The sequence below is a fragment of the Heterodontus francisci genome, chromosome 11 (genome assembly GCF_036365525.1).
Source record: "Heterodontus francisci isolate sHetFra1 chromosome 11, sHetFra1.hap1, whole genome shotgun sequence".
NCBI lineage: Eukaryota > Metazoa > Chordata > Chondrichthyes > Heterodontiformes > Heterodontidae > Heterodontus > Heterodontus francisci.
This window is the reverse complement of record NC_090381.1, coordinates 74,825,599-74,853,217: the sequence shown is the minus strand read 5'-3', so window position 1 is coordinate 74,853,217 and position 27,619 is coordinate 74,825,599. Positions and strand designations below refer to the sequence as shown.

Sequence of the window (27,619 nt, the reverse complement as noted above, 5' to 3'; positions counted from 1 at the left end):
AGGAAGAAAAGATCAAGCTCCACAACTAAAGGATCACTGAGTAACCAGGCAGAAAACTTGTAAATTAGTTGTCTTCTGTCTCACGAATGGAGATAGGTGTATCAAACTGCTGGCTTAATTGTTATTTTCCACATTAAAAATGAACAAATACATTATACATTTAAATAAGTTTGAAATAAATGATGTTTCAATGACCCCAATAGTTGTTGAGATATGAACACATCCATGTAGATCTAAGGCCACATACCTACTTACAGAAAAGTATTCAGAGTGCTCTTCCCTACAGCTTGATTATGGAGGTGGACATTTAAAAGCACCTATCACTCTGTCAACCTCCCTCAGAGATAGAATTGAAATTCTAATTGACCTCAGGCTTCTACTTATTTGCAGTAACTAAACCAAATTGGTTTTAAAGGGACAACCAAACCATTCTGATGAAAGGTCACAGACCTGAAATGTTAACACTGCTTCTCTCTCCATAGATGCTGCCAGACCTGCACTTTCAACACTTTCTGCTTTTATTTCAGATTTACAGCATCTGCAGTATTTTGCCTTTACTAAATACAGTTCCACTTTAGTGACAGAATTATATATTTCACCTAATATGTTGTAATGGTCCCATCATTATAAATCAGCAAGATATCTAATTTACCATAATGTCACGCACACTGGAAAGTGTGATGATACAAATTAAGGACTAACTCTGAAGAGTTATGAAAAACTGACTTTGTCTTTTCAAAATTAACCTTTATTTTAAAAAGTGAATAATGGCCAAAATGGCCACCGAAGAAAAAGGCCTTTGTGTATTCAAACTGTCTGACAAAGACAAAGAACAAATCCTCAAAGCTAAGAGGTGTCAATTGCACCCAATCCTAAAATATTCCAGAATGAATGTCTTCTTCTGAAACAAAAAAGCTGAGAAGTAGCCACAACCTGGGCCATTGCACGATCACCATGGGGAAGAGATCAGAGTGTGTCCTACCAGGGGGTGAGAAGTAACACAGCTTAACCTTAAAATAAGACAACCTAAAGAGAGAGAGCCAGCGAGAAAGAGAGAGAAACAACATTCAGCTACTTGTTTTCCAGCAAGCCACAAGGCACATGTCCTGCTATAGAATCCTACATCTACATTAGACAGGAGTGAACTAGAAGTGACCACCATCTTCAACTGATCTTTCAATCAAGAGAGAAATCTACAATCATCTCAGGCCTGCACCCATCAAGAACTTGATTTCCAAGAGAATTCAACAGGTTTATCGTGACCATTCCCCCCCCCCCCTCCACCCACAACCACAAGTAATCGCTTCCCTTTTTTCCCTCTCTATCTGTCTATTCTTTGTGCGTGCGTGTGTGTGTGTGAGCCAATGTTTGAGTGGATGTGATTGCGTATTGATCAATAAACAATTGATTTTCTATTTTTTTTAAACCTACAACAAAATCTGTCATTGTCTATTTGACAAATAAAACACGAAGGGTTAAACCCTAATAACCAAAACAGTTGCTGAGGTCAGGTGGAGAGATGAACAGTGGGAAACACCCACATTGCACCATGTGGACGTAACAATAAGCATCACCTGAGGAGAGCTATTAGTATGCATTGAAATCTTGTATTCTATTATTATATTAATTAATGCAGTTTATTCATTAATATCAAGTACTGATGGACTATTACACTTTCTGTTTTGTAAAGGACATATTTGGTTATAAGACCAGTCGCTGCCGCTGTGTCCTATTTATCATAGGAACTGTCCTGACCTGTGGATTTCTGCTGCTTCTATTTTACTGGAGGCCTGAATGGGATGTCTGGGCTAAATGTGTTCAGTGCACCTTGCAAGAAGCTGACACTGTCCTGCTAAGAACAACAGTAAGTGTTACCCTTATCTATAATGACATAGTACTTATCTTAAAAACTGACACAGATTTGGAGTTTATGAAACTGAGATGCACATGCAGCTTATTGAATGTAATTATCAGTGCAAACCTGCAGCTTATTCAGTGGGGTCCACAGCAACTGCAAAAAATTATTTCCTCTGATGAAATCAGAAATCCTGTCTGCTTTCAGCCATTTAACTACATACAACTTTGAGGAAGAGTAACTTGATGATTTCTAAGTTTTTCTTAAAATCATATTTAATTTAATGGATTTACATTACAGAACAACTCCAAGAAGGAGAGGTTGAGTAATATGCTTGGCTCCTTGTATCAACAGTCCTTGAAAATTGAGCAAGAAAGTTTTATAGCCATTTTTGTGGGCCCAGGAGGAACATTAATGTTGCTATAGGCCCTAAAAATATTGAACTGGCCAATATCTGAACCTCTGTGGCCCTTCCCCAGGATCACCTCTCCTTTTAACTTAAATGGACTGGCTCAGCTCCACAGTAGGGCCATCCGCCTCCCTCCCCCAACTCAGCTGTTTGACAGCTTATTGCAAATATGGGTCTTCAACTGCTTTCATTAGATGGGCAGAGGGCTCACTCCATCTGCCTGCCTCTTGATATGGGGAGTCACAAAAAAAGGGTCCTAAAATTGTTGAATTACAGTCTTTGTGCAAAACTGTCAGCAAAGCTTCGCTTATTGGGTTTGAAACATGAGCAACAAGGATATAAATCTCATTATACATGTGTTACTGTGCCAAAATTACATATGTTTCTTCTAGCTTTTCTTCGCCACCACCCCCCCTCCCCCCACCACCCCCCAACGCCCCCAGCCAACAAGCATTGCTACCCGTCATGAAAAAAAAAATTTCATTATCTAGAAAAACGTGTTCTGGTCTTTTTAGTAACCTTGTTAAGTGAAAATTGCATACTAATTTCCTCAAGACATCCTATCAAAAACTTACAATTCCGTTACTCTTGTGAGTGCAGCTATGTAATTCAGTGAAGGACTGAAACTGGTACTGAGATCACAAAGTGGAATAACTACAGAATTCTGTTACTGAGGACTTTTCTTTCTAGTGCCAGTGCTGAAACATTTCTAGAAAAGTACTACATAGTGGAGGAGTGGTTGCAAAGTTAGTGATCAGGAAATAAAGTTGGCTCAGAAAGCATCACATTGCACCAAATAATGTCCATGTGTTAGGCATTGCAGATCAGAACATGCACAAGGAATATTTGCCTTGCAAAGGTTTGATTTGGAGCTATTACATTTTGCTAAACAATGATATTAAATACGAGCATCTTAATCTGTTGTTAGCGGGAATGAATCTAGAAGAATCACTCGACACTCAGGTCTGCTCCAATGTCAAACAGTTTATTTAGTTACGCTAGCGGGGAACAGGTCACTGGTCTGTCCAGATGCCTCTCCACCGAACAAAGGAAAATCCACAACGGATATACAGTTACTCAGCCCATCCTGGCTCGACATGATCCAATCATAACGGTTATTGATTACATACATTACACATATTACCAATTAGATTACTCATTAGGCATCATGTGGCTACGTGATCAGCTCATGCAAGCCCCCTGATCATCTTGTGATGTTTCCCAGACCCCCTTATCAACTATCCTTGAGTCTTCACAATGAATCCTTCTACCTTTATCAAAGTTACATTCCTGATTGCTTCGTGCAGTCTGCAGTTACACAAAGCAACTGTCTTATACACTGATATGAGGGGCCTCCTTGGTCAGCCTAACTGTCTGGGTCTCACGGTACCATTCCCAGGGATATGACTTAGCCAATCTTGTTCTCACAGTGCTTTGGATGAGTACTCCATTTTATAATATGTGGCTATACTTTCAACTTGTATATGAGTGTGTATATATATATATATATATTCACTAGGATTATATGAATCTACTTACTCAAATAACATTTAAACAGTATGATATTTACTGCAGTTGCCTCTGCGCTTGGGAATACCCTACAACAATCCCCCCTTTCGGTAGGAGACTAACCCTAGTCTCCTCAACCGACACCATTTAATGTTTGTTTTTACCCCTTTAAACTCGCCCGGTATTCCCTGCCTCAGACGTGCTGGCCAGTCACGTGATTTCAGGAATTCCGGTCATATTATATCAAATTAATGTGATCCACCTGATTTAGCCCTTTAGATAGACAAATTGTCTCCCTTGCCTTTGCTCTGGTTTTCATCCTCCTTCGCTGCACATGGCGCCTGTATGATCGGCAAGCTAGTATGCCCCATGCTATGGCCAGTATTAACTGTATTCCAACTAGCACATGAGAAATTATCCTAATCCAAGGGTGGATATTCAAATTCATCCCCCAATCCCAAATTTTCTCCGCCAGCTTGTACTTTGAAGTTCCTGTTCATTATTTTCCTTAAGAACCTTTAACTTTCTTTTTAACTGATGGTAAAGCTTCACTGAGTGACGTTCTTTGTCCCGTAATCCACTCAATTTCTCATCTACGTGTGGGATTGGGGCTTGCTCTGACTCTTTATAATGCTGGAGGTGATCGTGGAGCTGATCAGTTGCATTAACGGTTTCCAGTCCCCGCTGTTGGATATAAACTATCCAGGCTAGTCCTATAGTGACTGGTTGTTGAGGGGTAAAACAGAAGTCTGGGTGTGGTATGGGACAGCGTCAACTTCCATAGCAGTATGATGTTTCGATGGTGGAAACGCAGTACTTTCCATTTCCCTGGTACCCCGACCTTGCAAAATCTCTGTCAGATAATATCAGAGGGAGGTATTGCCCTGTTGATCCAATCTGGTACCTCCCCCCTTTGGAGCTGATCGAGGTTGTGTCTCATTTGTTCCACCATCCACAGCCCATAAGTGTGGCACAATTGTCCCTGCCGGGTAAGGCATCCAAAGTGATTAAAAGTCTTGGCATGGGCCTCCAGCACCGCTATTCCATCTAATTGTATTTCCATTGTTCTCTGCCCCAGACCTGTTTGATTGGGCCCCCTCAGCTTGAATTATGAGCTCCCTTATAACCCTCCAGAGTCGTTCCACATTCTCGTTTACTGCTTGTGTATGTAAAGAATTGATTAAAGAAGTCCCAGTATTGATCCCTGTTAACTCATCATTTAATTTTTTTTTTTCCTCTTGTATCTATGAAATGGGTTACGCCCCCTTATCCTTGTGGCCCCTGTGGCGTCAGCAGCTTGTCGCACTATTACAGTGGCTAACATACTATACATATTCTTAGCCTGTTCTGAACAATACTCTGGCATCCGGATACCTGAGACATTGATCAACACAGGCACAATTTCATGTTTTGCATTATCATACAACGCTTCCCCTGGGCTTGATGTACCCACACACATCCATGTTCCTTTCAACTTTCCTTATCATCTGTTGCCCAATGGGAGGGGCACAAACAATTCCAAAGACACAGCTCTCAGTTACCCCTTCCCCTTTCTGTCTGGTCACGCAGTTAGCGCGGGTCATCTGTGGAACACCGTACATATACTGCATCTTTGCCCGGATTCACCGTAAGCCATGCAGTCAAGTAGGTTTACTCGCCATTATACACTTCCCATCCACCATGTTGTGCAATGCCCCATAGTTCATATAGTCCATATTAATACTCCTTTCATTAATCCGTTGTGCATCCATTACCGGGTCTTTGTTCTTCCTCTCCGGATATTAGCATCAGGCCCCCAGCCACTGCAGTCCGGTTCTTTCCCATTCGCCACTAGTGGTTATATCTGTAATTTAGACACACTGCCCTGGTGGTCACCAGGTGTTAGTACTTGTCCATGTTGTGAGTATCCCCCAACGAGGGATACATGTCTACCTGTGGGGACTGAACATGTCCTGGGGAATCCAGGAGTTAATTTATATTCTTATCATCTCTACTCTTTCAAAATTATCTATATGGTCCCGTTGTGCTCGGGTTTCGTTCCCCACAATCCTTACCCAGTTAGTAACCCATCTAATAATAATCCAAATGCCTATCAATACTACCATTATTCCCTTGATTATATTTTTTCAGTTGGGATCATGTATTTCCATCAGCCCTTCCCTTTACCATTACTTTGTCTCCCACAACAGGCACCTTTGTCTGTTCCTCTTTCATGTCTGTGTCTATAGAATCTCCTGCCTCAGTTCATGCAGTTGTCTGCACAGCTCCTTCACAAATCTTTTAACCCTTTCTTTCGTGGGTCCTACTTCTTCACTACCTGCTACGACATACCTTGACAGTCTCATCACCCTTCCTGTCATTAGTTCAGTTGCTCTCCATGTAACAAATCACATCAGCACACTTACACTGGTATGCCAATGTCATGCCACATATTCTGAACTCTCAGGTGATCTTATCAAAAGATCAAATATCAGCGGTGGGAAAAGGGGGGCGCTGGTGGTGTCTATCTGAGATCTTTGCTTACCTCCCCCTGCAGGGTCCTGATGTCTCAGGTTATGGCCAGACTTTCAAATGTAACTCTCTTAAAAACTCATATCTCCAAGAGAAAACTATCAATTGTTAGTCTTATCTACACTTTCCTGACTTTCACTGGAAAATTCTAGACTTCTTGGAAATTTCACACGATATTATTTTAGCTGTTTGAATTCTAATTTCACCATTTGTTTATACCCAGAATTCCTTTATTAGCTCTTGCATCAGCCAGATCTAATTGCCAATTCCTATCAATTATAATTCTATTTCATTTTGAGCCCTGGAGAACCTTTACAATCAATATTCATAATTCCTTAAAACAGAAATCAAACATTTCCATTTAATTCCAGACATTAGTGTATATTGTTTGAGGTTTTTTTTTAACCTTCGATGACATTTTAATTCCTTAAATAACTTGTCAAATTAAACTGGGTTTTCGACATCTCAGATTATTCCAAATTCAAATAACAGTAAATTTCCCTTTGAAAGCTTTAATTAACCACTCATATCAATTTAATTTTGTTTATCGATTCCAATTTCTTATGCCCAGACTTGGTGATATTGCATTTTTTTTTAGTAAAGACAGAAGTGCTTGCAACTATTTCTCCTTCACAAGCACTTTGTCTCATTGATAAAGATAGTTGCAGCAAGGTTAATTTCTTGCTTGTCTCCAAATAGGCGGAGCAAAGCATTCTCCGCTGCGTCGCTTTACATAATCCTTTTTTTATCGAAAAGAACTAAACTCCATTTTAAATGGTTTTTGGTATCCTTAGGATTTTCAAACAACAAAATCTTTAGTAACATTATCAACTTCAAAGGAAACCATCTCCATCAGGAAAGACAGCATTTTAGATTAAACTCCAATTGTTTCCAAACTTTTAGCATCATTTGTAAGAGGTTTCTAATCCAAGGATTTTTTATAAAACAAAGATGATTCCAAATTCCAATTTACTGCAATAAATATTTAAAAATCAAAACTGCCGATGTTATATGAGTGAGTCCTATGTCCGGAACTTAAGACTCCCCCAAAACTCGACATGCTAAACTTGAAAGTTCATTGTGGTTGCAAATGACATTTCCAGTTTTTTTCTTAATTTAACAGGTCAATTAACCTTAACAGTATTAATTTAATTCAGACTTATTAACTTATAATACTTATTAACTACACACAGAACAGAATAGCACGTGCTATTTTAAAAAAAAAGTCATTTTTCTTGTTCTTCAGGCGCCTTTTCAAATGACTGTAATAAAACCAAAAACGAAAGAAAAAGTCATTTAACATTCTTACAACAAAAGACTTAACACCAGCTCCTTACACAAACTTTAATCTTTCCCATTATCTCCTTTGCTTATCCTTCTCTCCCTTAAAACCAATATCCAATTCCTGACATTTGCTACTTAAAACAGTCAGTAAAACATGTCTTTAATTTAAACTCCAAAAAAACTAGAACAGATTTTAAACTGGAACTCCAATTAAAGCAGGAGTTGTAAACTTCAAATTGGATTTCTGCCAAACATCTTCAGACCTTCAAGGCTGAAGCTTATCTCTTAGAAAATTGTTCATTGCCTTTTCACAGTTGCAAACCAACTTTTAAAATCAAAATAAAATTTAACTTAAAACATAATTCAATTTTATATCCCATTCCTAGGTGCACAATCTTAAATCGAAATGAACACACTCAACAATCACTTTTCATACTCATTCAATTCCAAACAACTTAATAGACTCATGCTTTCAACATTAAAGCCAGACAACAAAGAGTTAACGATAGTCAGTTCTACAGAACACAAGCTGTACAGATCACAGGCTGTACATCCCAGACATTCAATTAATTCTTGGACGCTTCCAACAATCACACATTCGAATCAAAGACACAGTAACTTGTTTTTACTCTAAAACATAGTCCTTTGTGTCACTCTGCCATAAACTTAGTGAATGCTTTTTTTCTTTTTGTTTCTCTGCCAGTTGGCAGGTAATGGACCCCTCTGGTCCCCACTCGAGCTCTATTTTTTCCACTGGCCATACTTGGGTAGGATTAGAACCGTTAGAATCTACTCTCAGAGGTACGCTAGCGCAACTTGTAGTAGACCGTCTCCTGGCTATCTGTCGGGTCACAAGTCTGTCCGTATTCCATACAACAAGCTTATGATATATATACGCATACATATATTCCAAACCCTCCTTGACAGTGCCTACGTCTCTTAACGAACTACCTACCACCGTTTGACCATTGTTCAGATCCTGTTCACAAACTTGGCATTCGTCGGTCACGAAACACCACCCGGGCCCGGGATAAGCTTCTGTTAGATACTCCCCCGGTATTCCTGATGGCATCAAGCGACCGCCAAATCCTGTTCTCAAGTTCGGGATCAGGCTCCAGCCAACTCTCCCTTGCCCACTTTGTTCCCTTCGTCCATTTCTGGCCTTCACGTGGGACTCAGTCGTCCTCTTAATTCCAGCTCAGGCTGGGTGATTGGGATATCAGGGTCGCAGAAGAGTTGACTTACCCCTGATCCTGCCGACTACGCCAATTGTTAGCGGGAATGAATCTAGAAGAATCACTCGACACTCAGGTCTGCTCCAATGACAAACAGTTTATTTAGTTACGCCAGCGGGGAGCAGGTCACTGGTCTGTCCAGATGCCTCTCCACCGAACAAAGGAAAATCCACAACGGATATACAGTTACTCAGCCCATCCTGGCTCGACATGATCCAATCATAACGGTTATTGATTACATACATTACACATGTTACCAATTAGATTACACATTAGGCATCATGTGGCTACGTGATCAGCTCATGCAAGCCCCCTGATCATCTTGTGATGTTTCCCAGACCCCCTTATCAACTATCCTTGAGTCTTCACAATGAATCCTTCTACTTTTATCAAAGTTACATTCCTGATTGCTTCGTGCAGTCTGCAGTTACACAAAGCAACTGTCTTATACACTGATATGAGGGGCCTCCTTGGTCAGCCTAACTGTCTGGGTCTCACGGTACCATTCCCAGGGATATGACTTAGCCAATCTTGTTCTCACAGTGCTTTGGATGAGTACTCCATTTTATAATATGTGGCTATACTTTCAACTTGTATATGAGTGTGTATATATATATATATATATATATATTCACTAGGATTATATGAATCTACTTACTCAAATAACATTTAAACAGTATGATATTTACTGCAGTTGCCTCTGCGCTTGGGAATACCCTACAACAAATTGCATACTAATTTCCTCAAGACATCCTATCAAAAAACTTACAATTCTGTTACTCTTGTGAGTGCAGCTATGTAATTCAGTGAAGGACAGAAACTGGTACTGAGATCACAAAGTGGAATAACTACAGAATTCTGTTACTGAGGACTTTTCTTTCTAGTGCCAGTGCTGAAACATTTCTAGAAAAGTACTACATAGTGGAGGAGTGGTTGCAAAGTTAGTGATCAGGAAATAAAGTTGGCTCAGAAAGCATCACATTGCACCAAATAATGTCCATGTGTTAGGCATTGCAGATCAAAACATGCACAAGGAATATTTGCCTTGCAAAGGTTTGATTTGGAGCTATTACATTTTGCTAAACAATGATATTAAATACGAGCATCTTAATCTGTTGTCAAATCCGCAGGTGTACAATTGCGAAAAGGCATGTTTGCAATAGATATTATAATAATAGTTGACAAAATGTTCAGGGATTAGCTATTACCATTTGTGTCTGTGTCCTTTCACTGGATCTGTTCAGGGCCCTTGACTGGCTCAGACCCGATAAATTGCATGGGTTAAATAGAGCAAGAGGGCTAGGCAGGCAGTTCAGGAATCTTCTGTGGTTATTCCCCTGCAAAACTGCTGTATACTGCTTTGGATACTGTTGGGGGGAATGGCCTCTCAGGGGAAAGCAGCAACAGTCCAATTCATTGCACCACAGTTGGCTCTGATGCACAGGGGAGGAGTAAAAAGTGTGGGTATGCAATAGTTATAGGGGATTCAATTGTAAGGGGAATAGATAGGCATTTCTGTGGCTGCAAACGAGACTCCAGGATGGTTTGTTGCCTCCCTGGTGCTCAGGCCGAGGATGTCTCAGAGCGGTTACAGGACATTCTGAAGGGGGAGAGTGACCAGCCAGTGGTCGTGGTACACATTGGTACAAATGACATAGGTAAAAAAAAGGATGAGATCCTAAAAGCAGAATATAGGGAGCTAGGAAGTAAGTTGAAAAGTAGGACCTCAAAGGTAGTGATCTCAGGATTACTACCAGTGCCATGTGCTAATCAGAGTAGAAATAGCAGGATATATTGGATGAATACGTGGCTGAAGAGATGCTGTGAGGGGGAGGGTTTTAGATTCCTGGGTCACTGGGACCAGTTCTGGGGGGAGGTGGGACCAGTACAAACTGGACGGGTTACACCTGAGCAGGACCGGGACTGATGTCCTAGGGGGAGTAATTGCTAGAGTGGTTGGGGAGGGTTTAAACTAAAATGGCAGGGGGATGGGAACCTTTGCAAGGAGTTAGAGGGGTGGGGGGGGGGGGGGTGATCAAAGACAAGAACAAAAGACTATAATGGGAATAAGAAAAGTGATAGGTAGAGAAATCAAGGGCCAGAATCAAACAGGGCCACAGTGACAAATAGTGGGGAGGGGACAAGTAATGTTAAAAAGACAAGCATTAAGGCTTTGTGCATTCGCAATAAAGTGGATGAATTAATTGCGCAAATAGATGTAAACGGGTATGATATAGTCAGGATTACAGAGACATGACTGCAAGGTGACCAGGGATGGGAAATGAACATCCAGGGGTGTTCAGTATTTAGGAAGGACAGACAAAAAGCAAATGGCGCTGGAGTTGGATTGCTGGTTAAAGAGGAAATTAACGCAATAGTGAGGAAAGATATTAGCTCTGATGATGTGGAATCTGTATGGGTAGAGCTGAGAAACATTAAGGGGCAAAAAACTTTAGTGGGGGTTGTATATAGACCCCTAAACTGTAATGGTGCTGTTGGGAATGGCATTAAACAGAAAATTAGAGCTGCATGCAATAAAGGAACCTCTAATTATGGGTGAGTTTAATCTGCATATAGATTGGGCAAATCAAGTTAGTAGAGGAGGAATTCTTGGAGTGTATACGGGATGGTTTTCTGGACCAATACGTTGAGGAACCAACTAGAGAACAGGCCATCCTAGACTGGGTATTGTTTAATGACAGAGGAATAATTGATAATCTAGTGGTGCGAGACCCCTTGGGAACGAGCGACGATAATATGATAAAATTCTTCATCAAGATGGAGAGTGACGTAGTTGATTCAGAGACAAAGGTCCTGAATCTTAGTAAAGGAAATTATGAAGGTATGAGGCGCGAGTTGGACATGATGGATTGGGAAACGTGACTTAAAGGGATGATGGTGGATAGGCAATGGCAAACATTTAAAGAGCGCATGGATGAATTGCAACAATTGTTTATCCCTGTCTGGCGCAAAAGTAAAACTGGAAAGGTGGCCAAACCATGTCTTACAAGGGAAATTAGAGATAGCATTAGATCCAAGGAAGAGGCATATAAATTTGCCAGGAAAAACAACAGACCTGAGGATTGGGAGCAGTTTAGAATTCAGCAAAGGAGGACTAAAGGATTGATTAAGAAGGGGAAAATAGAGTACGAGAGCAAGCTTGCGGGGAACATAAAAACTGACTGTAAAAGTTTCTATAGGCATGTGAAGAGAAAAAGATTGGTGAAGACAAATGTAGGTCCTTTACAGTCAGAAACAGGGGAATTTATTATGGGGAACAAAGAAATGGCTGACCAACTAAATGCATACTTTGGTTCTGTCTTCACAGAGGAGGATACAAATATCATACCAGAAATGTTGGGGAACACAGGGCTTAATGAGCGAGAGGAACTGAAAGAAATCAGTATTAGTAGAGAAATGGTGTTGGGGAAATCGATGGGATTGAAGGCTGATAAATCCCCAGGGCCTGATGGTATGCACCACAGAGTACTTAAGGAAGTGGCCCTAGAAATAGTGGATGCATTGGTGGTCATCTTTCAAGATTCGAGACTCTGGAACAGTTCCTACAGATTGGAGGGTAGCTAATGTAACCCCACTATTTAAAAAGGGAGGTAGAGAGAAAGCAGGGAATTATAGACCAGTCAGCCTGACGTCAGTAGTGGGGAAAATTCTAGAGTCCATTATCAAAAGATTTTATAGTAGAGCACTTACAGAACAGTGGTAGAATCGGGCAGAGTCAGCATGGATTTACGAAAGGGAAATCATGCTTGACGAATCTACTAGAACTCTTTGCAGATGTAACTAGTAGAGTTGATGAGGGGGAGCTAGTGGATGTGGTTTATTTGGACTTTCAGAAGGCTTTCGACAAAGTCTCACATAAGAGATTAGCATGTAAAATTAAAGCGCATGGGATTGGGGGTAGTGTATTGTGATGGATAGAAAATTGGTTGGCGGACAGGAATCAAAGAGTAGGGATAAATGATTTAGATGGGGGAACGAAATGTAATATCTCCAAATTTGCAGATGACACAAAACTGGGTGGGAAGGTGAGTTGTGAGGAGGATGCAGAGAGGCTTCAGGGTGATTTGGACAAGTTGAGTAAGTGGGCTAATGCATGGCAGATGCAGTATAACGTGGATAAATGTGAGGTTATCCACTTTGGTAGCAAAAACAGGAAGGCAGATTATTATCTGAATGGCTATAAACTGAGAGAGGGGAATATGCAGCGAGACCTGGGTGTTTTCGTACATCAGTCGCTGAAGGTAAGCAAGGGTCTCAGTCATTGTGGTGGTCTGCTACACTCTCCATAACATGGCCCTGCAGAGAGGTGTGGGCCTTGAGGACAGTGAGGCCCTAGAGGGAGACAGCTCATTGGGGGAGGATCAGGAGATAAGAGAGGAGGAAGAGGGGGGTGGAGCGGAACAATGCTGAACAGAGACATGCCCCTGCTGCATGACGAGGTGGCACCCTCCTACCACCCTCCAGGAAGAGGAACTCCCTCCTCTCCCTCACGGTCGCCAGCATTAGATCTAGGTCGGCATCGATGAGGCAAGTGTCTGCCCTGCCCCTAGTGCCAGGCCTCCAGCTCTCTGTGACATCTCACTCCCTCTGGTGTAATGGAAGGTTTTGGCAGAAGCCACAGATCTGGCCCTCAGGACAACCAACAGGCTCAGTGATATCTGCCATAGGGTGTCTAAATGAGCCTCACACCTGATCTGACTCACCTCCATTCCCGGCCCCACTGGCTCTAAGTGGACAGGAAACCCATCCCCAAACCAATTAAGGACTCATCCATTTGAAAATCTGAATCAGAATCAGTTTCCCACAGGAGGCGCATTCCTGAACCAGAACCAGACCCCGGTTCCTGTTTCCCACCTATGCAATGAAAATCCTGCCCTATGAACTGAACACAGACAACAGAGATGTGCACAAGCTGGCAATTTACAGGCAGCACAAGGGGTTTTATTAAGTATCAATCACCTCAGAGTACTTCATTTTTGTTTTACTTACGATTTCCCTCGATTTTTATATTGATAGTTTTGATGTATCGGGGCCAATTTTCAAGTGGAGCATAAATCAGGAGGATGATGAGCAGGGTAGGTGGTGCAATCGCCTGAAGGAGCTGGTGTGATGCCGTTTTTGCGATGTTCATGATCCAGCCAAATTTCTATTAATTTTCAGAGCTGCCATCATGTAGCACACTCCCTATAGACTGTTCACTGATTAGAAGGGTGTGAAATGTTATGGGGTGGCTGCTATTTATAGGCCTTAAAATAGCACCTTAGAGGGGAGATGCATTTTATTGTGAGAGGCAGTTACCAGCATGATTATGCAGCAGAAGGCAAAATGAATTTCAATAGGGCCCTGAGGTTCTGTGATGCAGTGATTGAGATACTGATTGATCAAGTGATAAGCAGGAATGAAGTCCACTTCCCATGGGCAATGGGTGCCAGGATAAATCAGTTGACAGGGATGGAGAGAAGTGTTTCTTTTACACTTTTTTTTATCAGAAAGGCATTTGTTTCTAAATATTTTAATGCAGGTGTCTGATTGTATATACCAGCTTTTCTTATTTTATTGTCCAAAATCCTGGAAAATCTGAAATCCAGCATGGTCTCGACCCCAAAGGTGCCAGATTTTGGACATCCAATGTTAGATATTTACAAAATGAACATGCGCATTCAGTAATTATTACCTTTTCTTTTCGTTCAGGATGAATATAAAATCTGGACTAAGAAGAAGGTAATGTGGATTCACTTGTCTTTACTCAGTAACCCAACAAGCACTGCACAACAACAGTCACTCCTCTCTGATGAGACATCATTGCTGCACAGAATCATCATGAAACCTGATTTAAAAGTAAGAGCTGCTTTTCAAATTCTATTTTTGTTTCAATAGTGTATTTTATGTAGTTAATATATGCACAGCAAAATTTCTGTATTTCTTAATTACTTAGAGGAGATCGGGAACATTTGTCGTTGATTTTGTCAGTTTAAATGTTAAGTTTGGTTTTTCAAAATACATTTATTCTCTTGACTGATCTTTATAGGTACGATATATTGAAATTCAAAAGATCAGGTACATCTGGGACCTAAATGAAAAGCTGTTTGTCAGAGCTGAGTAAGTTTTTACAAATCCATCTGACTTTCTAGAACTAAGGTAATTTTAAGCTTCTTCAGATGTATTCTTTAACTGATTACTTTATTCAGAGGACTGGAAGACTGCCATTCATGTGCTGAAATTCTTCATAAGTTTGGATCTGGATTAACAACCATGGACGAAACTACCAGGTAGGTAGTAAAAATAATAACTTGGCTTGATAGTACATTCTATTGATGTGTGTGTATGAGACAGAGAGAGAAAGTTCTGTTTGGTTTTAGTTGCATTTCCATTTTTAGAGCTTGTAAATATAGATTTTCAACATGTTGCTGAAAACGTAAACAGTAAATTTTGCTTTTTAAATCAAGTATTTCCTAGAAGAGATTCTTCTTAGTGAATTGCTCATAAGTCAAGTATGTCATATAAAAATATTCCCCTGAAATTTTATTAACAAGTGTGTATTGGAAATAGAAATGAGTCAAAAGCCAAAAAATGATTCCTCATTTGAAATATTTTCAGAACAAACTGCAGAATTCCAAACTTCTTGGAGTTGAATTTTCACTCCAAAAGAATCTGGATGGATGGGATTGGAAATTAGGGTGGGTCACGGTTCCACCAAATACTCACCCCTTTTCCACTCATCAAAATTCCTTGTAATGTAAATGTCGTATGATGTAATTCCTGCTATTTGCATACAAGCAAGAAATATTGGGTGCATCCCTGGTGTTCAACAATGTTAAGGGCATTGGGGGATTGAAAGTTTTAAAGGCCAGGGATTTCCCATTGCAATTGGTCGCAGAGTGATTGTTGTAGAGATACCATCATTTTTATTAAATCATTCTCAGGATGTAGGCTAAGATTTTAAAAATCTTTGTTCTCATTGCTCGCTCTTTAATACTCTGCCACAGCAGGTTTCTCCCTCCCTTCCTGAAGCTAGCAGCCAAAGCAAGCCTTAAATGGTAGGGGCGCCCACACAATTCATGGAAATCATACTTATGGCACCAGATAGAACCAGAGGAAATTTGGGACACTTAACATTTTATTTTTTACTTCAAACATTTCACAATGCAGCCCTGACTATTCATTAGGTTAGAATATTATACTTATGGGGACAATGTTTGGCAGTGGCCTGGTGGTGATTTTCCCTGAATTGGCCAATTAGTGGCTAAAGGGCAGGCTCCCTGCCCAATTAGGGATGGTGGGCCAGCTCTTGATAGGAGGCTCTCCAGTTTGAAGGAGCAGCAGCCTGCCATTTCAGATGAGAGAGAGGGCGCCTCCATCTTGATGCACCCTCTCAGCAACTTTTAAATTAAAAAATGGCCACAGCTGCCAGGCCACCATGGGCAGCCTGCGGCTGCTGCTGTAATCGGGAGGTTGGGTAGGGTCTCAAAGCCTGCCTGGAGCGCTGGCCTGGTCTCGTTCCCAATGCCTCGGTGGTTATGCAGGCTGATTGGAAAATTCCAGTCGGCCTCTGATAGTTGGCCTTAATAGGCCATTTACTCACCTCAATTGTCTACCTGCCGCTAATGGGCGGGTAGCCCTTCTGACCCCGCCCCCACCTCTGTGGGGCAGTGGAGAAGGAACCTTACTCCTGACCTGGAGTTCTTGATGCTACGTTTGGGTGACAAAAGTTAAAAAAGAATTCTAAATCCTGCCAGTGGCATCTTTCATTTTGATGAATGAAGCAAAATAAAATGTTGTATACTGTGTATATATAATGGTCCCAAATTAAATCCATGTTGCAGTTTGCACTCCTGCTTTGTTGACTGCTTATGTCTGCCAGTGAGCAGAAAACAGGGTAGTGATCAAAGATACCCTCATTATACAATTTGAAGTAGCCCAGTAGACCCTCTCAACCAATAAAACAAGGGAAATGGACAAAAGTGTCTGAAGCAACTTTAAAAGTTTTATTTTCCAGTGGTTGGGCCAGCTGTTGACAAGGCTGCACTTCACTTAATCAAGTTAACTTACCCCAATTGAAATGGAGTATAATGGAATATATTCTGGTTCCTTAAGCCAATCAACTCATTTGCCTGTGCATGCTGGTGAAGGGGTGGACGTTGCAAAAAGGACTTCCCACCCAGATGAGAAACTCTGTGAGATTGGATAGATGAGAAAAATAATGGCAGAAACAGTCTCTGCCATCAATTATGAGGATCCCAAGTTGTGTTGCACTTCCATTGCATGCCAAACTCGCCACTATAAATGCAGATTTTTGGATAAGTAAATTATTTAAAAATACATTATATGTCAGGTACCTTTTTACCCCTTTCTAAAGGAATGCAACTAAGCTTTGGACATTTCAACATTGACATGAGAGTAAAGCATTATTTATTTCAGTAGTTTTGTTGTGAGTGCAGACCCATAGCCCAGTGACCTGACAGGTCTCTTCAAGTTCTCTTTGACCACAATTATATTTGCTACTGGCTGGAAAACTGATTGTGGCTCCTACAATACTGTCAGAAAGGGAAGACAGTTATTAAACCAGCACCTGGAGGTGAAACGCTGGTGTTCTAACTTACTGTGCCATCCAATCCCCATGGACAGCTTTATTTAATGTTTAGCATAATACTGCAGATGATGGAAAACTGAACTAAAAGCAGAAAAGGCTGGAAATACTCAGCAGGTCAGGCAACATCTGTGGAAAGAGAAACAGAGTTGATGGCTCTGATATTTATGGGGATGTGAGGAGATAATGGGACTGGTGGTTGGGGGCAGGGGGTGGGGTGATGTTTGGCAGACGGGAAAGCCAGAATACAGGTTTCCCTCAGGTTCTATTGACTTTATCGATATGACCTGATTATCGTATCTTGAATCCATTTCCTGTCTGCAGCCAGCCAGATCGAGAAGCTAACTAACTGTTGGACGGTGAGTGCTGCAGTAGCCATGAGGGATTGGCCATGGGTTGGGGGGATACATCTGTTGTGGGATGACCTTAAGAGAGAGCCAACTTAAAGAGCTGTAAGTGAAGATCACTGGAGGAAGTGATGTCATGTCACACATTACCCATTACTTGTGGGTGGACTCCGACAGAGCAAGATGTGCTTAGATGTAGTAACTGTTTGTATATATATGTTCCAGTTAAAGTATAATAAAACCCACATTTACTTCAGATATTACTTGTAGTCCTGTGAGTCTTACCATAGATCGCACACCAAAGAAACAAATAATATTACAACATCGGTGGGGGCACCTGGGGTGGGGAGAGGGGGGCAGGGAGAATGCAAGAAACACTAAAATAATGCTGAGGCGTACTGTATAAAAATTTATTGTGGACTGGTAATAACACAGATAATTACTTTTACAGTTATAGGGAAGATTGCAGGTGACCTTGGGAGAAGATCACAGGCTGGGAGGGCATGGGGTGGGTGGGTTGCCAAGGAAGAAATCGCAGGCCATGGAAGACATCAGAAGGGCATCAGGTAGAGGGATGGTCAGGGACATCTGATCACTGGGGATGTTTACAGGGTAGCTTGGTGGGCTGGGGATGCACTCCTGCCCCTCCTGGTCCATAAACAGTGCTGGAAAGACACTTACCTGTTCGATCCAGTCATCCTCACCTCCCTTAAGCTGCTGGATTTCCTGAAGCCCAGGAAAAATGACCAGCCAACTTTAAAGCTGGAATACAGATAAAATTTGAAGCATGTATTTAAATGAGGGTCCCTTCTATGAGAGAGGGCCAGTTGCCTCCCCCACCACCCCTCCGTCCTACCTTTGTTAAAATGGGAAGTGGGTAGGTTGGGTTTGTGTTTGAAATTTTTACATTTAACTTCTCACCTGACCCAAATCCACCATTTTTGTTTTTTTCTTAAATCGTTTATGCGATGTGAATGCTGCTGATAAGGCCAGCATTTGTTGTCTGTTGCTAAGAAATGACTGGCTTCCTAGGCCATTTTAGAGGGCAGTTAAGGGCCAATCACATTGCTATGGGTCTGGAGGCACATATTGGCCGGACCGGGTAAGGCCGCAAGGACATTTGTAAACTAGCTGGGTTTTTATGGATACTAGTTTTTCAATTCCAGATTTAATTAATTAACTGATTTTAAATTTGCCACAGTGGGATTTGAACTCATGTCTTTGGATCACTAATCCAGACCTCTGAATTACTAGTCGGGTAACATAACCACTATACTACTATAACCCTTTGAGGTTAAAACTACTCCCAATTTTTCAGGTCGATGACCATTCATCAGAACTGGCAAAAACTCGAGATGTTTCAGATCATAACCATTCCTTTCATCATTTCAGTGATGGTAATGGTCTGCTGTTGCCATTTACATTTCCTCTAGACTCACATTTTGCTTCATTACTTGTTGCATTACGTTTTGGACTGCACCATCATCCCCCTTGTCTTTTAATCACCCCTGCCTTCCATTCTATCACAGACATTCCCTTTGTTCTTTCCTCCCCTCCCTCCCCCTCTTTCCCTGCCTCTATACTTACTTAAAACCTGTGACATCTCAAATTTTTGTTGGTTCTGGTGAAAGGTCATGGGCCTGAAACATTGGGCTGAATTTTATGTTACCACCACCATATGTGGCAGCAGCTGTAGAAATAGGGCGGCCCACACATGCGGGTTTTACTCCACGGAGCCGCCGCGATATTGAACACGCAGCTCATTTACATGGCAGAGGCGGACCCGCCCCTCCCCGATGACAGGGAAGGGGCTGGCGTTCCGTCCCCGGCAATGGCATCAGGCACCACTGCATTGGCGCCGTCGCCATTTTTAAAGGGCTTTGAGCCCTTCAGTTTAGTTTACATATTTAAAGATATATCCATTTTACATTTTATTAAAAAATTTAACATAATGTTTCTCGCCTCTCTCTTTCCCCCCACAATGACCATACAGTTAATTCCTTATCCTCTTCCGCCCTACCAAAATACTCACCTTATGTTCCTGACTTCCCCCCCGCCCGACCCCCTGACAAAGTTTATGAACTTTTCACTTCAACCCCTTCCCACCATCCCCTCCACCAATCAGATTGCTTTGACCCCGCTCCCCCCGCTCCAGTCCCACACTGCAATACTTCCCTGCTTCCCCCTCCCCACCAGTATCCTGCATCGGATCTCCAGACAGAGATCCGAAGGCACAGGAGTGCCGGCCACTAGCACAAATATCGCACTGGGACTGACGGCGGAAGCGGGTAAGTATTTAATACGTTACTTTACATAAATAAACATAATTACATTTTCTTCCCGCCGTCGAGCGGTGTGCCCTCCGCCACAAGGCTTCGCTGCCGTCAGAAATATGGGGCCAGGCCTTTCCAGCCTTGAGGCTCATGATGGGCCTCTCCCAGAGGCATTTTCCGGGACCCCCGCCACAACCCCCGACTTCGGGGAGGTCTGTAAAGTTCACCCCATTAAGTCTGTTTTTCTCTCTCTACAAATGCTGAGTATTTTCTGCTTTCATTTATTTAATTTTTATAACTTTTATTGGACAGAAATGAGGAGTAAAGTTACCTTTTATTCAATTGATGATTGTACTTAAGTGTTTGTCCTAATTTTGAATATTGTTTAATTTTCCACATTATGAGAATCTATGTCAAATACATTGGTATTTATATCTCATTCCACAGACAAATAAGATCTAGCAATGTAGTTATTTGTATACATTTCTAAAATCATTATTGCATAACATTTATTTGACAATGAAATGGGGATTCGCCTTCTTTATAATAACCCAATAATTTTCAAATGCAGGAGATTAATATTTGGACCTAATACAATTGAAATCCAAATTGCTCCCATTTGGAAGCTACTTTGTAAAGAGGTAAATTTTTGTTTTATGTGGTTTTTACTTACTGTGTTACTGCTCCCATTTTAAATGTAAACGGATATCTTTTTAATCATGGCTTTCTTTTTCCTTTCTTCATAGGTTTTAAATCCATTTTATACCTTTCAAATATTTAGTGTGTGTCTGTGGCTTTCTGAGGACTACACGGAATATTCAGTGGCACTCATAATTATGTCTCTCATTTCCATTGCTTTTTCTGTATATGATGTGCGGCAGGTGAGTTTTAAAGTAAAGGCTACATTTTAAGCTCTGTCGGGTATTATCTTCATCAATATTTTACAATGCCAGTGTAGCTATCAATTCAACTGCCTGCTGATTCCAACTGTGCCAGAACTTTTAAATCTTCCATTTGAAATTTGTTAAGAAGATGCATGTTTCATTTGCACTTAAAGCTTCATTTCACCTTCTGAGATCTGACTAATGAAGTATGCGAGGATTTGATTTCATTAGAAAAGGAAGTATAGGCAGAGTAAATTTTTCTGATACTTTACTATTTGCAGCAATCGCTAAAGTTGTACAGACTTGTGGAATCTCACAATACCATGATGGTCACCGTCTGTAGAAAAGATGGAGGTGAGCAGTTTTCCGTGCTAAATGCATGATTTTGTGACCGTCTTCTATTTGATTGCTAGAGCTATATTTGGATATTTAATTAATCTGTAATGGCTCAATCTGATTTGCTTTTTCTTCACAATTTATCACTCATCCCTTACTAACTTCATTATTTATGCATTTTTTCAATGAAATATTGATCCCTCCAATAAAACTATCTTTTCTTGGAAGCACCAATTCTTGCCCCAGAAATGTGCCTAATAATAACTTCCAAATAGCATCCTGCACTGTACCGTTCAGATTTTTCCCGGATCCTTCCCAATTCAGTATTAATATATGGGCAGAAATTTCCTCTAAACTAATACCAAGTAGTTGGATGAGACTGCCAAAATTCATTTCACTTTGAACCTTGTAACAGAGGAGACTTAAGACTTTCATCTATCACATTAGGTTTGAACCCATTTTCCGAAAGAGTAAGGGCAGTGCTATATCCCAGTCCACTGCCCCGGTGTTCCAGGAATTCATTTAAATTTACCGTGATAGTGTAGTGAGGAGAGGAATTGCAGTTTTGTATTTGGGTAGGTGTGAAACTGTCCTTTCATAAATGTTACATATTATTTCCAGTTCAGAGCAATGCTGCGTTTCATTAGTCTTCCAAGCACCTTCAGGCAATTATTTTTATAATCTAATATCTAGTCATACAATAATATGATCTAAAATTGTAACAATTAAACCACCCCGCATGACCTGGAATATTATCCTCATCTGTGTTTCTCCTATCCTAATGAATGACTGAAAAACATTCCAAAATAAAGTCAATTGTGAAATAAGAACCTATTTACTTTACATGTAAGACATGAATACACAGAATACTGTTTTCAGTAAAACTCCTTTTGATCCTCATATCACGAAAAGTAATAAAGCATGCTACTTTTACCCATTAACAAAAGAAAATCACTTGACAGACTGCGGAGTTTTCCTGGTCCCATGGTAGAGGGCTTGGAGTTGAGGGACCCGGGAAAATAGGCGAGAGCTGCATCTAGAAGGCTCCCCGATGCATTCCCGCCACCGGAGAACTTTCCCAGGGGCGGCCTGGGAAGCAGATCGGCTGTCTACTCTATGGCGGTGGACGGCCAATTAAGATGACTAAGTCTCCAATAAGGGGCAATTTTGCAACCTTGCTGGCATTTTGCTGCTGGCAGAGCAGCTCCCCATCAGGAAGCCGCCAGCTCAATGGAGGCAGTCTCCTTGTAGCAGATCAGGAGCCATTGGAGCCGGAGGCTCAATGCCGCAGTGACGGGGCCGCGGGCAGGAAAGGCCACTACTGTAGTACAAACGATTCCTCCAGAGAGGTTTCCCCTCCACTCTGAAGGGCCTACTGGATTCAGCCTTCATCATTTTTGATTTGGATCCACGCTTCTGAGAGCACTTCCATGTTGAGGTAACCTCGTGGGCCCTGACTTGCCTCGGCAGTACCCACCTCTCCCAGTAGGGCTGCTGATGCTCCATAGCTGCCAGTCCTCTGATTTGGCTGGCAGCATCAACAGCCCGCCCAAAGACAGCGAGTGCAGAGGCAGTCAACTGGAAGGCTGCCTTCCAGAAGATTGCGCTGCCAGTTTTGCTGCTGGCAGCAGCGGGCTTGGGAACCTCCATTTGGTCCAACATCGGGGTGCCAAAGCCCATGGGAAAAACCTCCCCACTAGTTCCATTTTCTACTGTTCCCTCCAGTCTTCAGTGCTAATGTCAGTATACTTGGTGGCAGAAGAGGTTCCTCCTGGAGTCTGGTTGGAGCTTCATTAATGAATGCAGATCATAGTCCTTTAACTACAAGGGACCCTGGTAGCATTTTAACCTGCTCTAGAACTTTGTACATAAGGGCTGAATTTTGTAAGCCCATTGTGAGTCCCAAAGGTTGTACCAGAAGCGGGTGCCATCACCACATGTCATGTGTGTGGCCAGCTGACTAGGATCACATGGCGACCAACTAATTAACATAACTGAGGCACGGGGCCTGTCCTATTACAGATTGGGGGTGGGCTATGAGGCATTGATAGCAGCATCAGCTGACAATAATGCAGGTGCTAGCGCCATCTTTAAAGCGCTGCCCGCCCTGCTTGTACTGCTGCCTTTCACTGATGCAGTGAATCTGGAGTGCAGCTGCACCCCCACCCCTGCCCCCCACTGCTGTTACAGCTGGACCCCTCCCACCCACCCCTGCTGGTGTTATTGCTGGGCCCCTCACCCTCCACCCCCCACCCCCCCCCCCCCCCCACCTACTGCTGCTGCTACTCTTGGATGTCCCTGAGTCGAATGGACAGAGCGGGTAGCAACTACGACCATGCCAAGGCAAGGCACCAGGCGGGCACACGGTTTAGCGATGCCTCCTTGGAGATTCTCCTCCAGGCTGCAAGGGAAAGGCAGGAGGTCCTCTTCTCAAGGAATGGCAAGAAGAGACCCTCCCGCCTGACTGAGCAAGCCTGGATGGAGATCGCAGAGGTGGTCAACAGCCATGAGGCCACCACCCGGAACTGGGTCCAATGCCAAAAGAGGGTCAATTACCTCCTTCGGTCCTCCAGTGTGAGTCCTCCATACCCATCTCCTCTTTGGAGCTTGCAAGTGGCTACGTGGGAAGGAGTGCTATATGGAGAGGGAGAGACCACAAAGGCAGTGACAAGGGGGTTTGAAGTGATTTATGACTTTAACCCCTTATAGGGACTAAATCAAATCAGGAGTACATCCCTATGAATCTCCTTTAATTAAGTTCAAACCAGACAAACTCTGACAGACACTTATTTGGGTACAAAGAATTGAACTAGTTTTCCATCGAAGAAAACTAACAGAGAATATTACCATCTTTCAGATAGCCTATTTTTAATAATTATGGCTAAGTCATAAATATCCCAGATATTATAAGGGTCTGGGAATCTCTCTTCAGTATGTACCTCTCCACCTAAAGGGGCACAGAGAGGGGTTCTTGTAGTTGTAAACAGAATGCTACATGAGACGATTTATTAACTTTTATATATTTATTAAAGAATTTAACATGCAATACACCTTTAAGTGGATAGGTATATCACAATATCAAATATTACTGAGAGAAGTAACACATAATCTTATTTCTAATATAGAATCCAAAAGTTTAATCTTGCTAATGTTACAGCAAAATATCTTAGAATATCCATCAAAATTTAAAGTAAACTTTTACCTTTCATTCCCCAAGTAAACCATAGGGTGAGAAGTAATATTTGAGGAATTCAACACTTCTAATTTTTTGCTTCAAATAGCCTCATGTTTATACTGTTTCTAAGGTGTCATATGACCTTTTAGCATATAGGTGTTACCTTTCTGTGTGTGTTTTTCTTGCTTTCAAGATCCACATTTGGTAGTATCATTAACTAACATCTCCACTTAATATTTTACTGGAATTCCCCTGCTCTTGAAGTTGTGAGAATTTATCTGGTCAAAATATTTATAATTGTGTTTTATGGTAGGTTGAACCCTCTTTGTGGGTCAATCTGCCTACAATTACCAACACCATCAAGTAATTTAATTCATGGATACCTTTTACTGATGTCACACAGGATATTTCAATGTGTGTGTTTATCCTGCAAGTCCTTGGCAACAGAAACAGTGTAATAAATTTCCCAGCTTAACAGCTGTTTCTGGTTCATATTCTATTGTAACAGGGACCTTGACATTTTTTAACTCTACCTTCTTAAAGGGGAATGTCAGTGAGTCTTGAAAACTGACCATTTATTCAATCTTTAATTCTGAAAGGTACAATATATTAACTATAACTAAATTCTACCTAATTAAAAGCAAAATACTGTCGATGCTGGAAATCTGAAATAAAAACAAGAAATGCTGGAAGTACTCAGCAGATCTGGCAGCATCTGTAGGGCATCTACCTAATTAAGCCTCCTTTTTGGCCTCCTTGTCTCGAGAAACAATGGATCAGTGCCTAGAGGTGGTCAGTGGTTTGTGGAGCAGCACTTGGAGTGGCTATAAAGGCCAATTCTTGAGTGACAGACTCTTCCACAGGCGCTACAGATGAAGTTGGTTGTCGGGGCTGTTACACAGTTGGCTCTCTCTTCACACTTCTGTCTCTTTTCCTGCCAACTGCTGAGTCTCTTCAACTCACCTGTCTTCAGCTCCGCCTTTATAGCTGTCCACCAGCTCTGGCGATTGCTGGCAACTGGCTCCCATGACTTGTAGTCAATGTCGCAGGACTTCATGTCGCATTTGCAAACGTCTTTAAAGCGGAAACATGGACAGTCAGTGGGTCTGATACCGGTGACAAGCTCGCAGTGCAATACGTCCTTGGGGATCCTGCCATCTTCCATGCAGTTCACATGGCCAAGCCATCTCAAGCGCCGCTGGCTCAGTAGGGTGCACACGCTGGGGATGTTGGCTGCCTCGAGGACTTCTGCATTGGAGATACGGTCCTGCCACCTGATGCCAAGGATTCTCCGGAGGCAGCGAAGATGGAATGAGACGTCGCTCTTAGCTGACATACGTTGTCCAGGCCTCGCTGCCGTAGAGCAAGGTACTGAGGACACAGGCTTGAAACACTCGGACTTTTGTGTTCCGTGTTAGTGCGCCATTTTCCCACACCCTCTTGGCCAGTCTGGACATAGCAGCAGACACCTTTCCCATGCACTTGTTGATTTTGGCATCAAGAAACGGGTTGCTGGTGATGGTTGAGCCGAGGTAGGTGAACTCTTGAACCACTTGCAGAGTGTCGTTGCCGATATTGATGGATGGAGCATTTCTGACATCCTGTCCCATGATGTTAGTTTTCTTGAAACTGATGGTTAGGCCAAATTCGTTGCAGGCAGCCGCACGCCTGTCGATGAGTCTCTGCAGACTCTCTTCGGTGTGGGATGTTAATGCAGCATCGTCAGCAAAGAGGAGTTCCCTGATGAGGACTTTTCGTACTTTGGTCTTCGCTCTAAGACGGGCAAGGTTGAACAATCTGTCATCTGATCTTGTGTGGAGGAAAATTCCTTCTCCTGAAGACTTAAATGCGTGAGAGAGCAGCAGTGAGAAGAAGATCCCAAACAGTGCAGGTGCGAGAACACAGCCCTGTTTCACACCACTCAGGATAGGAAAGAGGTCTGATGAATTGTGCCTTTCATATTGTCATGGAACGAGGTGATGATACTTAATAGCATTGGTGGACATCCGATCTTTGCTAGTAGTCTGAAGAGACCATGTCTGCTGACGAGGTCGAAGGCTTTGGTGAGATCTATGAAGGCAACATAGAGGGGCATCCGTTGTTCGTGGCATTTCTCCTGTAGCTGGCGAAGGGAGAACAGCATGCCAATGGAATGACTGGAATGTCTGCACAAGAGAGCGAGGAGACATTGGGCCGGATTTTATTCCGGCGACGGGGATCCAGGTGGCAGGCCAGAAAGGGGTGGAAGGCCCCACCGTTATCCTCCGTCAGCACCCCTCGGTGCTGTTTAACGGTGGGCAGGCAATTAACTGCCCACCATCAGGGATCCTTTAAGGGATCAGTTCCCACCTCCAGAGCTGCTGGCCAATTGGAAGATCAGCAGCTCTGCAGTACCGGTAGTGCCACTGGGGGGCCTTGCAGAGGAGAAGACTTCGGGAGAGGTATATGGGGTCGGGGTCGCTGGGACCACTCAGGCAGGCCCCTGTGACAGGGTGGGTGAGGTTGGAGGAGGGGATTTAGCCATCGCCACCTGTGGTGCCCTCAGGGGGCCCTGGATTGCCCCCAAAGGAGGGCCCCCTCCGCAACTCTTGTAGGAAGCTGCCTGGTGGCATCTCTCCTCAGCAGGAGGCCCCTCTGTCCTCCACAAAATTGAGGTGGCGGCAGGAAGAGGCCCTTAGTTGGTCATTATTGCCCACTTAAAGGTCTCACTTAGCCTTCCCCACCCTGGACAAAATTCGAAGGCATCGGGAAGCCGACTGGCACTCTACCCCCTGCCTTCCCATGCAACTTTATGGGGCCCCCTGCCTCCATTCCCGACCCTAGAGGTCCTGTAAAATTCAGCCCATTGTCTTCCTTTGTCCTCCACCACACTTCTGGAGATCCACATCACGCATGGATGGCAGGAGGAGATCTGAACAACCTAACCCACAAATGTTTGTGTTCTTTCATGCAGGTCATGGCACTTTGGAGGCAAGCTCAGTCACTCGGACAGGGGGCCAACAGTCTGAGGAGGAACAGTTACAGGATGCACCGTCACATCATTCCCCTGCACCCTCCACCAGCACAGATACTCTCACTTTGGTGGATATGTGCCCAGGCTTAGATTCAAGGTCACACACTGATGAGACCACCATATACACAGCTGAGCAGCTGATGGAGGCTGTGACAGCCAAGACCACTGACAGTTGGAGGA

General features: G+C 42.6%; 1 protein-coding gene across 1 annotated transcript in view; it reads left to right on the top strand.

Annotated features, from left to right (window-relative positions):
- The window catches only part of LOC137375038 (probable cation-transporting ATPase 13A4), a 143,576-nt gene that overhangs the window by 5,982 nt on the left and 109,975 nt on the right, over positions 1-27,619 (top strand). The window contains 7 exon segments of the mRNA XM_068041662.1: positions 1,691-1,864; positions 14,516-14,662; positions 14,853-14,923; positions 15,013-15,093; positions 20,603-20,672; positions 20,778-20,912; positions 21,197-21,269. Coding sequence (XP_067897763.1) covers positions 1,691-1,864; positions 14,516-14,662; positions 14,853-14,923; positions 15,013-15,093; positions 20,603-20,672; positions 20,778-20,912; positions 21,197-21,269 — 751 coding nt within the window.